Genomic DNA, 18,085 nt, shown 5'->3' with positions numbered 1-18,085 from the left:
TATACTAATTATTTTTATTTGGGGTTCAAGCACCGAAGGGGCTGAAACACGTTTTTTGTTTATTATTATTATTATTATTATTATTATTATCTTTATTAATTGTTGCCTGCCGCTTCGGCTCAAATTACCGTGAGGTGGAATGAGCTAGAAACACGAAACTTGGCCAAATAACTGGAAATGATGTTCATGTGCTTCCACAGAAATATGAGCCCAATCGGCCACATGGTGGCGCTGTAATTAAAGCCCAAAATGCAATTTTGAACAGGCCACGCCCCTCACACCGTAAGTCCGAATGACTTGAAATTTCTGTCACAAGTCCAGCTCAATGTGCTCTACAAAAAAGTCTCTTGGACTACTAAAGTCCGCCTAACTAGAGTTCCTGCCATTTTGACATTTTTGAAAAGCATTTTTGACATCTCAAACAACAGACATTTTTAACATCGTTAGTCCGATTGCTACCAAATTTTCGGTGGATCATCATTGGATGATGCTTATCAAATTTATATAAAGCTTGTTGTTATCTTATTTATTTTTCTAGATACTGACCAATGAACTTCAAAAGGGGCGTGGCTCAGCACATAAATAGCCCAAATTCAACAACAGATGGGCCAATCATAACAAAACGTACACATATGTCCACATAAGAACCTGAAACATTCCCCGAAAGTTTCCTTCAAATCGGCCACTAGGGGGCGCTACAAGGACAAAAAATGTGCGTGGTATAACAGAATCAGACTATGAATCAGAAATTGTTTGTTTTCTTCATTCTATTTGTGAAAATGCAAAAAAGGAGATTTCACTGCTTTTTCACTTCTAGGCCACATTTAAACAGGTCCATATCAAAAAGCTTTAAACTTATAACGGTCTGTGTTGAACCCCGGAATTGCAGTTTGCGGCTATATTGTACTTTTTAAAAATTGTTTTGAAACATATTAATGTGAAAACAAAAGTGTGTCATATAAATACAATTATTTTTAAAAACATTTTCATGTACAGCCCATCTGACGTAAGGCCGTCGTCAGTTGGTGACGCTGTGTCTCTTTGTTGGCTTAGCAGCGGCGACGTTTTGTTGTTATTTTCGCTGCAGCTGAAAAACAGGCTCGGATAATTTTGGTTTTCGTATTGTTCCGCAATCATTTCACACGCTGTAGACCTTTAGGTGTGCTTGTCACAAGTTGATAACCACCCTAGGAATGGACTCAGACGAGGGTTATAACTATGAATACGACGACGAAGAGGAGGAATGTAGCGAGGATAGCGCCGAAGAGGAGCCCGAGGACGACACCCTGGAGCTCGGAGAGGTGGAGTTGGTCGATCCCGTGGTGGCCGGTGGGGAGCGAGACGAGTGCGGCGAGACTGGTGGAGGTGGCCACGGTCCCGGTGAGGAAGAGGAGGAGGACTACCGCTTCGAGGTTTTGACTGCTGAGCAGATCCTCCAGCATATGGTGGAGTGTATCAGGGAGGTCAACGAGGTCATCCAGGTAGGTATTTTGGTATGTCAGCTTCAGGAAAGACCGGGGTCCAGGCTTGGGTGAAGCGTAAACAGGCCGTGGACGTTAGCTTAGCCGTTAGCCTTGTAGGAGTAGTTTACTTGCTGGAAGTTGGCAGTTTCACAACAGTGATAAGGTTTACACAAGACTAAAAAAATGTTTTTCTCAATTTAGCTTTCTTTTGTGTGTGTAATATTTAAAATTAAGATATGGACAACGTTAAATATGTCCATTTGGGTAACAATTTCCATACGAATTTTGTTCCAGGAAGTAGTCTAATCCCAATTGAGAAGTTGGCAGCAACGTTTGCTAAGCTAATGTTAGCTTGCAAGTTAGCTAGATGCTAACTAGCCAACTGTAATCGTTAACCTAGCACCTTACCGGAAAGCACAACGTCTTTAGTTCTAGAATTGTAGCTATAGCTAGATAACTGCCAACTCATACTTGACGACACTCAGAGTGTATTAACCAAGCAATTTAACTTAAAGTTACAAAATTTGTAAACTACATTAGCGTTGACGTTATTTTAATGTTGGACGAAAGGCTTGGTCATCGAGTTGGTTAGCTAGTTACATGCTAGGTTACTTACGTTAACAAGCTATCTTATCTTCTTCCAAAACAGTTTGGGTTGATCACACAAACGAACGTTATAATCTGTCAACAGCTATAGCGCTAGTTTAAATTAAAAATCAGGGGAAACTCAGTGGAGTCCTTCGGCTTATCGCTAACTTTGGCCTCCATTTCCTTTCACTTAACTACAGTTGGGTACACAATAAAATGGAAAGTGGTCTTGATAGACCTGTCACCATTTACGTTTTTAAGAAGTAGCGTTGCATTTTACATACGAAAGTGTTTTGAGTGTCAACATTTCACTATAAACAAGCCCTAAAAGTAAATGGGTAAAGTATCAGTACTGTGGCTACAGTACAGCCGCATGGCAGTTGTTTCCACAGCAGAGACAACTGACATGTTGATTCTTCTAAAAATAGTATTTAGGTCTGCCGACTTTTCTGATATTTGCAGCACCAACCTTTTCAAAGTAAATAACATGCATCTGTTTTTCTGAGTTAAAGTTTTCAATGTTGAGAATGTGACAGCAGGATAGATAACTTTATTTGAATTTACTTTTCTTGTAAATGTCTCTAGTGACTGTGCCTTCACATGTCAAGAGTGACTGGTTTTGCCTGGCCTCTGAAGACGCTTTAGGGGTAAAGTTACAAGTGACTGATGGATTTTTGTCATCTGTAGTGACTTTGTAGACTGTCAAAGATTCATTCCACTGCAAACTTCAGAAAGACATAACACGCAAAACTTGCATGAACACTGTCCATGAATATACTGAGAGGTATTTGTAATATTTTCTCAAACCCATTTCGATCAGTGAGGGTAGATCAAATATTACCTCTCAGTAATACCGTTCAACGGCACCACAAACTACAGCATCTGAAATGAGTATAAAATTTAATCAACACCTCTCTAAAACTAAATACTCAACAAAAACTGAACATTGTAACCTTTTATGTAGTAGGATTTGTTGTTGTGCTGTTATATCAGACTGCATTAGTTTTAACTAGGTGTATCGAATAAAGTGGCAGCTGAGTATATTGTCATACTTTCTATTGTCATACTTTATTGATACATTGGTATCAATGTCATGATTTGTTCTCATCAGGTATATCCAGCTTTAATTACAGATGTCTTTATTAAGGAACCGTTATGCTGTGTGGCAGTCAGCCTTTCGCCTGTTTATATCTGACATTTGGGTGACAGTACATGTGGCTGTATGAATCTCTCATAAATGTTTGCAAAACTTAAAGCCCTACATCATGCTTTGAATAATGATTTAACCATTTTTAGAGAAATGTTTTTCCCTTCAATTACACAAATAATATATCTTAAAAGATTCTCTTGTATCGTGATACACTTATCACCGAACACATCATTGAACACCATGTTGTAATAGTATCATGTCATGAGTTACCCTGTGATTCTCACCCCTAATTACATCAGGATGGAGTGAAATAAGCATTGTGTGTATGAACAGGTACATCAAAGCAATTCACTTTGCTTATCTAATCTTGTAATTGCTGAGAACAATCCCCCATGTGTTGCTTAAACATTGGAACCATGGCACTGTACCATAATGTACTCTACAGTTGCACCATCATTCCGATCACAAAATGGGATGTAAAACGCTTATTCTCATGAAATTCTAGCATGCAATATACAAAATATGTTTTTACTACACTTCTTTGAAGTTGACATGCATCACCATACCCGGGTATTCTGGGGGGGTTGGATGAAACGTTAGGTGTTAACATTATTTCCATGGAATCTAATGTTAGATAGCGTACTTGTTATTTCAAATTCCACTTGTATAACATTACTGACTACTCGTTTATTGTTACTAACATTACCATTTTGCCAAAGTGCCAACTTAACATTAGCCCCTGATGGTTCCATTTTCTTTATGCTAAAATGATATTAGCAGGGCTAATACTGGCATGCCCCCGAACCCCCCTAGGGCGTTCACATCTTTGTCACCTTTTTCACCCCTGATGAGTTTGCACCCCTACATACAGCAAAAGGTGTAAATTAGTTTGTTAGCTATATGATAAGCCAACACCAACAGCAACTTTTGGTACTTTTATTACTTGGATTAGTTTGTTGGCAGTGGAGAAGGGAATAGATTTGTGATTTTTGCTTGTAGTGTGGTGTGGCTTTTTGAAAGTTGGAGCATCAGTATTCTTTCGTATTCCACTATACTACTCCCACTAGAAAGCTGCAAACACAATGCAAAATAAATTTGTATAGGAGAAGATATGTATAGGTGTGTATGACAGCGCAGACTCAGACTGATTTTTAAAAATTAACAGAAATTCCAGTTGTTTTTCCCTCTAGATCCATTCCTTTTTATCTCTGTACATTAAGAAAGTGGAATCTTATATTTCAGTTTGGGTTAACTGCAAATGTTTTGCTCCTAATGAAACTCACATACTCGCATGCTGCGTTTAAGTTAAGATTTTAGTGTACAATTCAGTATTTGTGTTGCTCCTAGAGCATAAAACTAGTGGGAGCAACGTATGAGTGATATCTCTGCGTGTTACTATTAGGGCTGAGTTTAAAAAATCGAATTTCCGATTCAAATCGATCTTCATTTGACTTATCCGATATTGATTCATAAAATCCAAGATCGATCTTTTAATATATGCCTGCCCTTTTCCCGTGGATGCGTGAAGCTTTAACCCCGTTAGGAGCCTGTGCCCACATAGCTTGATGAACCCTTTCTCTGAGGTAAAAACAGCACATAGACGCACCGAATGTAAGACGAAGGAAGTTCACAAACAGTGCGTATAAATGTTGATACATAACCACGCAGTATTAAAGTGTGACAAACGCTAAAATTCTACAATATATTATGTTAACTTACATGTATCACAGAGGTTTTGTGAGTGAAAATCTGGCATTCAGGTATGCAGGTTCCCAGGCTCACCTGACTGACCTCTGACTGACTGATTGGGCAGCTGTTTTATACAGTCTATGGTGAGCAGTCATCAAACAATCGTTCTATCTGTCTTTTTTTTTTTTTCTTTTAACCCGGAAATAACACCACGACATTTAGAAATGCAATACTGTATAAGATTAAGGGACATTATTTCAACCTTAAATGTCAAGTATTTTTTCTTAATATCTATATATTTATTTATAATATAATGGTTAGGGAAACACTGGGGCGTCTGAGTGGATATATCAGCTCTGTCCTTGTACAATTTACAGCATTAGTTCTCTGAGAATCTCTTTCATAGAAAGATAACCAAATCGATATTGAATCGGGACCATGTGAATCGGAATTTAATCGATTCGGGAAATCAGTGGCGATACCCAGCTCTAGTTTCTATAGAGACTTTTAAATTTGTAAAATTGTAGAATTTATGCCAAGGTCCACTGAAGCTGTTGTGGCCCAGCACCTTACTAATCAACCAAGTTCACTTTCAAATGGGGTACTAGCTAGCTGAAATTTTCAATTAGTGACTTTAGCTGACTTCAGCTGTAGATCATGACTTCATTTATTCAACTGCATTCTATATTCACTACCTTAATTAGTGACTTCACTCTCATTTGTAACTGAGCTGACTGTATCAATGTACCCAATGGCAACTCGGTAATAAGAAATTCTACAAGGTTGAAAAACAGCATGCAAAGAATGTATTTACATTTTACATAATTGTTATTTAGTCAGGAAGGACATCAAGAGTGTGCAGTAATGTGTCAAATTACTTTTGCTGAGAAAATTTTCATACAGTGTAAGGACAATGAGTTTGTGACATATCTGAATGCGCCATATCATCACTGATATTGCAGTGCTGTAAAGTGTGGTGCACTTCTATGGAGCTGTCCTATCATATGGACGTTGTAGGATCCACTTTGCAAATAAAAATGCAAACTCAAATGGTAATTGGCACAGACAAAGCTTATATTAAAATAGAGATAGGATTGATATGAAAGTTATGTGATGGAACTTCTCCATTAATTGTTGGGTTGTTTTTTGTTTTTGTTTTATTTTGTGGACAGGTTTCTATTTGGTTTCGTTGCCCTTTCAATCAGAAATTAGGATAATAACACCTTAATCAATTAGGCTGACACGACACTCCAAACTGAAGCATCACATTTGGTTTCAATCACTGCAGTATGGGCAAGCTGGCCAGTTATACTTGTTGACATTTTCAACGTATTCACTTTCACCTGTCCACTCAAAGGCAATGGTGCACTGGCATGTTATTTATTTATTTATTTATTTTACCATGTATCTAGTGTTCTGGTTTATTGCATCATAAACAGCTGCCATTTTGCCTGTGAAAAGTCTACAGACACAGCAAAAATCTAAAACTTGTATTTCATTTGGGATGTACTCCCAGCCTTAGTTGCCTACTCGTAAGCAGCTACTGTGAACAGAAAAGTTGAAACTCCTCTTCAGTGTAATGTGAATCATTTTTCAGCATTTTTTTCTTAAGATGGTGTCAGAGAGGAGGTGACCTAACTTCCTGCTATTTCAATGGCTGTAGTTTGTGGTGGTATTTCATTGGATTTTAATGTAATGAAAGGTGTTTCAGATATTTTTGTCTATCCCCACTAACATACATGGGTGGACAGTAAATGGTAATGTGAGTGAGAACTATTGAATCTACAACCATTTTTAACAATTTTATTTTTACTTAATTTAATCTCAGTTAGTACTTTTTAAATTACTATTCTGGTCTAGTACTAGGCTTAATACATATCAGAAAACGTGGACCATAAACCTGCCTATTGTTCCACAAAAGAGTTTAACTTGTTATAGGAGTAGAATTGTAGAAATGCCAATTAATGAGGTTTTCATGTCAAATTTACCCCTAATTATAAGTTGAATAAGATTGAAAATTGACAGTAGTTAAATGTAAAATTCAGGTTTATTTCTGACCAACCATTTCTTGTTCCTCTAGAATCCTGCAACAATAACACGCATCCTTCTCAGTCACTTCAACTGGGATAAAGAAAAGCTTATGGAAAGGTAAGAATCTGAAGTATGTTCTTTATTGGCCAGCTATATCTTGCCAGCTAACAAGTACGGTAGCTGAGAGCTCATGTCTTAAAGCTTTTTTTAACACTATGATATCTCTTTTCTTGTCTCAATTTACACAGGTATTTTGATGGTAATCTGGACAAGCTTTTCTCTGAGTGTCATGTCATTAACCCCAGTAAGAAGCCTCGGATCCGTCCTCCTATCAACACTAGATCATCGGCACAGGACATGCCATGTCAGATCTGCTATCTGAACTTCCCCAACTCTGTGAGTACTGACATCAGCATTGTGTTGCATGTGTGTTCAGGACTAAGTTGTGCTGTTACCATTGGGATTTTGTTGAAAACGGTCACACGAGACACACAAGAAGTTGTGTCTTGGCTTAATACCAATATAGAGATTTAAGGCACATTTTAACTTGTATAATGCAAGCGGACTCCTAACTGAGGCATCGTCACAGACATTTTCGTCCTTTTCCAAATTATTTTTTCAGAAGGTTGTATAAGTTACTAACCAGTCATCATATTAACGTAGGATATAAGATGAGACTTTGCGCCCTGTAATCAGAGTTTGTCAGTTAGGGTTAGGATAGGAGAATGTCAGGGAATGCCAGGTAATAAAACTGCTCAAACAGTAAATTGTTCAAATTTTAAGTAAAGAATATTAATAATGTTTTAAAAGTTTGACATAACTCTGATGGAAAGCTGAATGTTTCTATGTCCTCCTCACTTGGAAATATCAAATGTCAAACACTACAAATATTGCAACAAATGTTTAGTAACAATGCTGTACCATTTCAATAGGAAATGGAAAATAAGTTAATCCCAAAGATGGTCGAATTTATATCCCTTCTTGAGATCCTACCTCTTCTCTGCCAAGTGCCACTCACTGCTACATATTTTCCTCGCACTCAACGTTGAAAAAAATGTTTTAATTCAAATCGAGGGGTTGATTTATGTATGATTTATTTATCATGCATAGTTACATATAGTACTTGACTGTATGTACAGACTGGTGGAGGAAGTGTAATTATAACATACCTTAAAATTGTAGTAGACTAGGTTGATCCATTCATTGCCATCATGTATTGAAGAGCATAGTTACTTTAAATGATGCAGTGTTTCCTGTGGTAGTGGAATAATCATCCAGCAACAGGTTCCTCAAACATTTGGATTTAAACAGTTATCTCCCTCTGGCTACCGCACTCTTAATATCAACCAGGTCAAACATCACAGGAGTGGATATAATAAATGTAGAAAGTCTCATCTCCCCAGCAACTTAAAGTTAGGGGAAGCGTTTTTGTATACATGTTATTGATGTATTATAGAAAGGCAAGGAATTGGGTTAAAGATTTTTTTATTTTCATTTTACAGCACAATGACATTGCAGGGCTGGTTGCGGACAAAATGGCAGTTTACCCCTTTGGACTCTTTTTTTTTTTTTTGTTATTACAACATTTATCAACAGAAAGAACTTTATTGTCAATGTGAAAGCATATCTACAAATTGATCTAATTTAAAGGTACACTGCAGACTGCACAGCCCCATTCCTATGATAGAGTATACTTAGGGTTCCCACGCGTCCTGGAAAACCTGGAAAACAGCTGACCAAACACGTGGAAAATGAGAGGAAAAAGTAAAATGTCCTGGAAAATTATTTGAGCATCCTCCTATTTTCCTTTAGCTGAGACTGAACTACTAGGCTGAAAATGAACTACTAAGCTATCTATCAGAGCTCCCCAAAATGGATAACATTGCCATCTGAAAGTGCTAAGTTCATGATCATATTATCGTTTACATGGAAGAGAGTATTTTGAATAAGCTGCTCTCGGTTATGTTGTGGAAATGACACATAACACACCCCTAAGTCACGTCACATGGTAGCACATGCAGGTTTAATGACATTACAACTTAAGTGGCGAAACTCCAAATAATGTCAGTTACATTATCCTTCAAATGTAAATATAAGTCACTGTTGGCTGGTAACTGGAGTAGTTTTTATTAGGTTTATAGATAAACATTGCTTTCTTCCCAACTTGTTTTAAATGGTTGAATAATGTTAAATTGGTTAGCATGTTTTGTTCAGTTGCTAAAGTTGATGTGCTTGCCAGCTTTTTTTGCCTGCAAAGGTTTAAGATTTGTGATTCAACTTTGACTAGTTGACTAGGGCTGGGTTTAAAAAATCTATTTTCTGATTCAAATCGATCTTCATTTGAATTATCTGTCATCGACCGTATTTTTTTCGATGTATGAGACTAGGATGTAGCCGGTTTCCTCCAAGCTGCAGCGGGACCCCAGCCACCAGTGTTAGTTGCTCCTCTCCAGGACAAGCTTTCTCTGGCCACGAAGTGCAGGGAGTTGGGCTCCGCAGATTGGTACAGAATGCGTACCAAGGGTGCAATACTGGAATACTTGAGGAAACTTTACAGATTTGGCTACTTCCATGTGTTGTGCTGCTAGTATGATGAACTCTTTCTGAGCTAAAAACAGCACGTAGATGCACCGAACTTAAGACGAAGGAAGTTAATATATAAATGTACATATAAATGTTGATACATAACCACACGGTATTAAAGCGTGAATAACACTAAAATTCTACAACATATTATGCTAACTTACATGTATCACGGAGGTTTTGTGAGTCGAGTGAAAATCTGCCATTCTGGTATACAGGTTCCCGGGCTCACCTGACTGTGTGAGCAGTCATCAAACAATTTATATCTGATGGTGTCTGAGTTACGCCATAGGCAGGGCTCAGGCAGCTTAAAAATTAATTAAATTAAAAATTAATGATCCCCACCCCTACTAATAAGAATCAGTGGCAGTTAATTTTCTTAGCAAACTCGACTAACTTTGAGTACATTTAGGTATGTAAAGTACAAAGGGTTTCCAAAAGAAACAAAATAAAATACAACAGAATACTATAAAAAATATATATATATATATTTATATATATTAAAACAGAGCATTAAAATAAGGCAAGAAATAAAATAAAAAACAGTAACAGTAGTAGATAGATAGTAGTAAATGTAGCGACAGCTAGATCATCACTGAAAAGGTCCTGGAAAATTATCTCTAGCAAAGAGTGAGAACCCTGTCTCAACAAAGGATAAATGCATATCATCAAGGCCAGTTGGTTTAGTGTTTCAGCTTCCTCCAAAGGTTCCTCGTCCCTTGGGAAAGTTCCTGCGGTGGAAATGCAGCTTTTGATATTAAGTTATTTTCCCAAATCAGAAAGAAAGCTGCATAATCCAGACTATTTAAATCTAGAATATTTCTATAATGGGGTTTGTAGCACACAAAATTATCGGTTATTTTAATCTGTTTGTTAAAACAAAATTGTTTGTCAAATCAGGATTATATTTTTTCTAATGAATGGCCTCACTATGAAGGTTTTGACTTGCCTGATTACCAGAAGCGCATATGCTTGTAATTGTGTGATCTTTTGTTTTGTTTTTTTTACTAGATGCTTCTCTCTTACAGTATTTTACAGGCCTGGAGTGTGGACACAAGTTCTGCATGCAGTGCTGGGGAGATTACCTGACCACCAAAATCATAGAAGAAGGAATGGGACAGGTACTCTCTCAGATTTTTTTTTGTAGGGTACGAGTCACTGATCACTGCTAGTTGTTTAATAGCTATCTGACTAATGGTTTGCGTTCTGTGTTGTCTTTTCAGACCATTTCCTGTCCTGCTCATAGTTGTGACATTTTGGTTGATGACAACACAGTCATGTGAGTATCTGTTTGTGCTTATATTTGTTTTGATGTCTTGTTGCATATTGGTCAGCAGTGATCATAATACGTAGATGTGACTGACCCATTCTGGTAATGAAAAGAGCAAGAAACAGAAAAATAATTCCTCTTGTTTTTATTTTGACAAATTTTTTGTGCCATCAACAGTGTACACAGACAGACGCAGTGCACTAATAAACTACTTGAGAAGAGACTCACAACATTGTTAAATCTGTAATGTTAAACTCTCTTACATGTTGCAATTGTTGCCAGAAGGTCTTGAAAAGTCAAAAAACATAATAAAGCCCATACACTATGCAATTTGGTCATACAGTTCAAATAGTGAAGCACACCGATATAATTATTAAATGTAAATGAATTAAAAGAAAATGAATATCATTGCTCTAAAATCAGACATGCTTTTTTATTAATACCTTTTTTAGTGCATTTAACAGGAATAGAAATAGCAAATTGGAAGATTTTTTTACGTAACATTTTGCCTTCTAAAAGAAAGTTCTAAGTGCAGGGGTTTCTAGTTACACCACTACCATCATATTAAAAGCATGGACACTAATCTCTTGTACCAGCTATTAATCTGACAGTAATTGTCTTAACCTACATTCTGATCTGACCAGCTAGCAAGAGACCTAACAGTGTTTTCACTTATCAGTTTAGGGTGCAACACACGCAGAAACATATGCTCCCCATGTCAATGTTGAATTTCATGAAATGCTTTTTCTACCTCTTGGTTAGTAGCCTGCACTTAAACTTTTAGTTTTGTAATTATGAAATGTGTTGTTGGTAAATAGTTAATGTCACCAGTCAAATGAATATTTTCACTGTATTGTCATCTTACAATTTTACTTCAGTGAGCTACTCGGGAAAGCATGACATTGTGTGACATTTTTTGTTTCCTGTATTGTTGCTTGGAAAGGTATACACTGAATATGAAGGAATAAAGCTTTTACTAAAGTAACCCATTTCATGTAATGAAGGTTAATAAATTATTTGACTTCTCCTATAGGCGCCTCATAACAGATTCAAAAGTGAAGTTGAAGTACCAGCATTTAATTACGAATAGTTTTGTAGAGGTAAGCTTTGAGATTTTTTTCTATGTTGAAATGGAATGTAAAGCCTTTATTTATAACGTTGAGCTGTTAGGTTATCCTGTATGCACTACTTTGTTCTTAAGCATCCATGAAACTATGAGTTGATGTTCTATCTCTCATTACTCCTTTTAGTGCAATCGACTGTTAAAGTGGTGCCCTGCACCAGACTGCCATCATGTTGTCAAAGTCCAGTATCCAGATGCCAAGCCAGTGAGGTGCAAGTGTGGCCGTCAGTTCTGGTAATAGAGCTATTAGATTATCGTGAAATGACAGCGACAGGACTTGAATGTGATTCTGTTTAATAGTAATTATTCAACATTATGTGAATTTGACTTGATGCCTCCTGTTGGTGCAGCTTCAACTGTGGAGAGAATTGGCATGATCCTGTCAAGTGTAAAGTAAGCCATTCGGGAATATTTTATAATTTTACAAAAATATTAACCTATTCTTCCAGCATCTTGATTGAAATTCTTTTAAGATTAGCATTCATTTTCAACATGATTATTTCTTACTCTTATTTAAATTATTTTGCAGTGGCTGAGAAAATGGATTAAGAAATGTGATGATGACAGTGAAACTTCAAACTGGATTGCAGCAAATACTAAGGTATGTAATCGAATCAAAGTGAACTTAGTTTTGCCCTCTTGTCTGGTCCATGTTGGTAGGGAATTAATGTGATGACCACAAAGACATTTCAATTGTGGAAAAATTTGATTTTTGTCATACTTTTGTAAAGCAATTGACCTTGAGCAGAGACTTAGAAAAGTAATTACTCTCCTCTCCTGAAAGGAGTGTCCAAAATGCCATGTGACCATTGAGAAAGATGGTGGCTGCAATCACATGGTTTGTCGGAACCAGAACTGCAAAGCTGAGTTCTGCTGGGTCTGCCTGGGTCCATGGGAACCCCACGGCTCAGCCTGGTAAGAACTAATGGCTTATAAAGTAAATGATGATGGTATCACTGCTAGTGCCATATTGGAATATAATCCAAGTAGGTCTTTTTTGTGATAGTATGGGTTTTAATTTCAATTAAAAACTTAAATATGTGGAAATTTATCAATTTCAATATCAGGTGCAAAGTGTCATGCCATTTCATGTCTAAATACACATCTGACATCTTTTATATGAGAAAGCATGAAAACATAAAATATTGTCAAACAGTAGCGATGTGTGTTATGGTATTCTGGAAAACACTCTTGATGGTTCTGACCTGGCTGTGTTGTTTCAGGTACAACTGCAATCGCTATAATGAAGATGATGCAAAGGCAGCCAGAGATGCTCAAGAGGTAATAAATGATACTCCTATTGATACATTTTAAAACCTTTGCATACAGTTTTATTTTGGCGGTTATGCCACATAATGGCACAATATTTATATTTGTCCACTTTTCAGTCAAGATGCCCTTCTTCAGCCATATTTGCCACAGGTGTAACTACCATTTCTAATCACACAGATGCAGCAGTATTGTTTCCATCTCACTGCACGGGATGACACAAAATTCAGATAAAAAGTACTGAATAAATGTATATAATTTGATAAATACCACAACTATTTTATAGCCTGCAACAAAAATATCTACTAAATTTTATAAGAATGTAATCCACTCCAACTAATCAAACTAGTGACAGTTCCTCATGTAACCCTGCTGTACACCATTAAAATGTTTATTGAAAAACATTCAGTGGGGTGGAAACAGTACAGGGAATGCTGCTGTGTCTGCCTGATAATAAATGTCCATTACACCTCTGACAAACATGGATGGCTGTTGCATACTAAAGAATGATGTCTAGCATGAAACGCCTGCAGAATACAATTTAGACATTTCATTATACACTATGTTGCCTTATGATCCAGTATCCAGTGAGTTTGAAGATTTACATGTCAAGTTGAGCATGCTTGAGTTACAGCCAGTTCCATGCTGTGTGTGCAGCGCTCCAGGGCAGCCTTGCAGAGGTACCTGTTCTACTGCAACCGCTACATGAACCACATGCAGAGCCTGCGCTTTGAGCACAAGCTCTATGCTCAGGTCAAGCAGAAGATGGAGGAGATGCAGCAGCACAACATGTCCTGGATTGAGGTGCAGTTTCTGAAGAAGGCTGTGGATGTGCTGTGCCAGTGCCGCTCCACACTCATGTTCACTTACGTCTTTGCCTTCTACCTCAAGAAGAACAACCAGTCCATTATTTTTGAGGTATGATAAAAAGGGAAATTGTTTGCTTAAATGTCATGAATGTGAACAGATGGTGCATGACATAAATGACTAGAGCTATTTTAGCATTCATATTTTATTCAGAAATACCATTTGCACAGTTAGTGTTGTTAAATGTTCATAATATCACAAACACCATCAACAAAATAATTCTGTTTACTTTTGAAGTGCAACTAATCAATGTTTTTTATATTAATGAATGAAACTCCCTCTTTTTGCTCAATGGTTTGGTTTTACAGTTTGTGTGCACGCTTGTATGTGATCGAGAGGAGGAGGGGGAGAGAAGAGAGAAAGAGATGGCAAACAATAAGGAACAATGAGAAAGATAAAGCACAAACTTTTTAAGGGAAAGCAGTTAAACACCCATTTATTGTTAGTAACTAGAAACAAAATATACATTATTCTTATTTATTGTGTTTTATTATCATAATATAGTCATCAACCCTGGTATATATAGCCATATCCCTATTTTGGTCAACTAGTCCTCAGGCCAGACTCAGATAACAAGTTTTTAAGATCCTTAACAATTGAGAAACTACATTCCATCAAAAAGACAAATTTTGTCAAACACAAGATTAGAAATAGAAAATATTGTAGTACATAGTATTTGATTATCTTGCCAGAGGGAACCATGCACCACCTTTAGCTTTCTCTCTCTGACACACATGTTCATCTCTCTCACTTCTCTCATTCACACACACTCTCTCTCTTGTGAAGTGTGACTTACTCCCAAAGCTTCTCTTTGTCTATACAGTTATGATTATTCTTGGAAGACGTATTGTCCCACGTAATTCTGGCCACATTTCTATTCATTGTTCCTCTGTCTGGCAGCAGAACTAGTCCATTGACAAAGACCCAAGACCAAAGTAGTCACCTGATTGTTGGGAGTGGCGAATGGGAGGAAATCGGCCCTAATGTCCTGTAGTCTGAGCTGGGCCTTAGACAGGACACTCCTAAGTTTAGGGGACATTATCATGGATAATTGACAATTGTGTGTTTTTAATCTATGCTGTGTATATTGTTTGGTTAATCAGAACAACCAGGCAGACCTGGAAAATGCCACTGAGGTGCTCTCTGGCTACCTAGAGCGGGATATCTCCCAGGACTCCCTGCAGGACATCAAGCAGAAAGTACAAGATAAGTACAGGTCAGTGAAGGAAGAATCGCAATCACCTGCCACTTGCACATATGTGTTCTTGGACTCTTAACTTTTTTTGTGTCTCTACAGATACTGTGAGAGCAGGCGAAGAGTGCTGCTACAGCACGTGCATGAAGGCTATGAGAAGGACCTGTGGGAGTACATTGAGGATTGAGGACACATCCCAGTGCAACGGACTCTTGAGTATCTTGACAAACTAGAGCGCTGATGCAATTTAACAGGGCAGCACGGGCCTTCTGCCGCCTCTCCTTTGGCAAACCAACCACTTTTGCATCATTTTTCCTGGATTTGTTTAACAAAATCTTCAAAGTAAATTATATTTAAATAAAAGGTAGAGTAATAAAAAGAAAGTGTACTACAGTATTGTTAGCAACAGAGTGGAGTCTTGAGAAAGCAGAAAATCCATCTTAAACAAATACATCCTTTTGGCTTATATTGTAACACCTCCCCTGAACTACATTATTTTCCTGCTTTTTGCTTGTGAATCTTCTCTGTTTTGATTTTGACTTTTGTTTTCCCATTAGTGTGAAAATGTTTTCAACACAGCTTTAATTGTCCTGGCCATGTCTGCAATATGTGGCGAGATCCATATCTGGGTGGCTGAATGTTGATTGGCTGATTGCAAAGGGGCAAAGACATTTCAGGGGGGGGGGAGAAGAAAAAAAAACATCAAAAAAACAAAATAGCAAGTCTGTATTTTTCAATTTGTAAATAGTCCATATGCATGGAAGTTAAAGAGCAAGAGTGGCACGTGTTTGCATAATTTTGAAATTTTCAAATATTTATTCTTTACCAATATTGAAAAAGGTGTACTTTTGCCATGTAGGGTTGCGTCTGTTTACTCCCTCCATAGTGTGTGGGAGCTTGGAGGTCTTTGACAATAAGGCATTCGCCCTATCCTAAGTCTCTTCAGAGCAGTGCACAAGGTACACCTTATCAGTAACTCTAAATGGGGACCGATAGAAAGAATTTCTCTTAGTTGCCAAGTGATCAGATAAAGTACTCCAGCGGAAGTGCACTGCCGAGTTAGAAAACCCAAGAGCAGAGAAAGTTTTACAGTTCAGAGGTAAGGTAGAATGCTCCGGCCCTGTGTCCCTCTATTCTAACCTTTTGCCGTACCCTCTTAGTTGTTTGTAGAGGTGTTTAACATTTAAGAATATGACTAATTATTTGCAAGAGCCAAACTGAGTGACATTCACTCTTTTTTTTTTTTTTTTCTTCCTTTTTTCTCTCTTTCCCGACGTGGCTTGAGGTAGCCCTCTTAAAGCTCAGCTTGCACCTTGGGGATTGAATGAGGGTAATAGAATGTACCGACAGCACAGCTTTGTAGTGCTGCTAATTGGGCTGGATCACTGTCAAACAGGGTCAGGCATTTGCATCACTCTTGCAGGGAATACTTGGTTGGCATCAGTCTGATAGTGGCCGTGCCTCTTTGAAGAGATCTCTTGCCTTGCAGTGAGACTGAACAATGCATTAAACCCAGCTATACAGATGGACTTGCGTGATCCTTAGGCAGATGAGGAATATAGGGCAAACTTCTAAAGGTTGTAGGACTGTTTTTATAACGCTGTTATGCTTTTGCATTAAAGACTGTATTTTTCGCACATGGGTTGAGGATTCGACATTGAAATGTCAGTGCCCCTCCAGGTTTTGCATTGTTCAATGTGGTGGTTGCTCTGGTTGTCAAGCTCTCTGCTTGTAAATGCTCGCTCATGTCTCTGCAATATGGCAGTCTTCACAAGATTGACTGGAGGGGGGGACATGAATATACAGGCACTGATGCAAGTCAGAAGATGACACCAAAGTGTCAGCTTTCATTAAAACACATCCTTTAACCCAGTTTCAGATCTTTGGAGAATTCTCCCAAATGCTTCTTATGTGTTCAAACTTATTATTTTATCCTAGCAAATTATAAACTGTATTGTTTATTTGAATAAATGTCATGAGAAATCTCATTTTTGGGAGTACTGTGTGAGTCATTAGAGTAGGTTTGGTCTCAATCATATGAATTATCCAAACATCCATGATGCATTTCTGCGCTATGTATTTTGCGATCTAGTGTACTACATGCCTTTGCAGAGCTGTGTCTTCCAGAATTGCGTGGAATTAATTTGGTAACTGTCATTTAATAATTTTGATTTTTAAGCAAAAATGTTAGCTTTTTTTGCACCACTTTTACTTGCAGATTGTATGATAAAGATCAGGTGGTTGTTTGTATGATGTCACTTTTGAATTAATTTTGTCTCAAGTCAAACCAGTGATGACACACGTTGAATGGATAATAAGAAAAGATGGGCTATTTTCTCTAAGCTGTCTTGCAGGTAACAGCAGCTATAGCTGCGATCATTAGGCTAATATGCTCTCCAGGGCTCACTCTGTTTTCATTGTCTGCTAGTAGTTCATGAACATTTCGACATATCGTTTTAAGTAACAGAAGCAGCTACTTACTTTCATTAAATTGAGACATCCAAAAAATTTTAATACTTTTCTACATATCTTTTCTTTATGCTATCAAAGGTGTTTTATTTCCTATTAGTGTAAAAATGTGGGAAAAATTAGTTGTCTGTTTTGGAGAAAATATTAAAGTGAAAAATGTTGCAAACATCGTTCTGGTATGGGTGGTTGTTTTGTGGGAGAAAAACCATCAGCTTGGCCAGATGTCTTCAGGTCCTCTCACACACTTTAATTCTTCTTCAATAAAACACTTGAGTCGAATAGAGTCCAATGCAATATAGATTTTACTGTAATATCAAAACAAAGTACATGTAAAACTGAACAGGCTCAGTTGTGCATTTACTTATATTTTCAAAACATGCTCCTCCTG

At 37.4% G+C, this 18,085-nt stretch overlaps 1 protein-coding gene across 1 annotated transcript; it reads left to right on the top strand.

Moving 5' to 3' along the window:
• Window positions 1-999: 999 nt before the first annotated feature.
• Window positions 1,000-17,216, top strand: arih1 (ariadne ubiquitin-conjugating enzyme E2 binding protein homolog 1 (Drosophila)). Its single transcript, XM_044194202.1, has 14 exons — window positions 1,000-1,481; window positions 6,971-7,038; window positions 7,170-7,317; window positions 10,533-10,625; window positions 10,728-10,783; window positions 11,808-11,874; window positions 12,025-12,131; window positions 12,248-12,290; window positions 12,427-12,498; window positions 12,682-12,812; window positions 13,121-13,178; window positions 13,824-14,084; window positions 15,137-15,249; window positions 15,331-17,216. Exons 1-14 carry the CDS (start codon window positions 1,194-1,196, stop codon window positions 15,413-15,415), a joined length of 1,590 nt encoding a protein of 529 aa, XP_044050137.1. The 5' UTR covers window positions 1,000-1,193; the 3' UTR covers window positions 15,416-17,216.
• The last annotated feature ends 869 nt before the right edge of the window (window positions 17,217-18,085 follow it).

Source organism: Siniperca chuatsi, linkage group LG4 (genome assembly GCF_020085105.1).
Source record: "Siniperca chuatsi isolate FFG_IHB_CAS linkage group LG4, ASM2008510v1, whole genome shotgun sequence".
In the NCBI taxonomy this organism is placed as follows: Eukaryota; Metazoa; Chordata; class Actinopteri; order Centrarchiformes; family Sinipercidae; genus Siniperca; species Siniperca chuatsi.
The sequence above is the reverse complement of the archived record's forward strand: the minus strand, read 5'-3'. Positions and strand labels throughout refer to the sequence as shown.

What these genes read in the sequence shown, in the direction of transcription:
- arih1 (XM_044194202.1), top strand. Translation starts at nt 1,194, where the DNA reads ATGGACTCAGACGAGGGTTATAACTATGAATACGACGACGAAGAGGAG. An exon ending in GTTGATGACAACACAGTCAT is followed by an intron (nt 10,784 to 11,807) that starts GTGAGTATCTGT and finishes CTTCTCCTATAG; the next exon opens with GCGCCTCATAACAGATTCAA. An exon ending in CAGCCAGAGATGCTCAAGAG is followed by an intron (nt 13,179 to 13,823) that starts GTAATAAATGAT and finishes CTGTGTGTGCAG; the next exon opens with CGCTCCAGGGCAGCCTTGCA.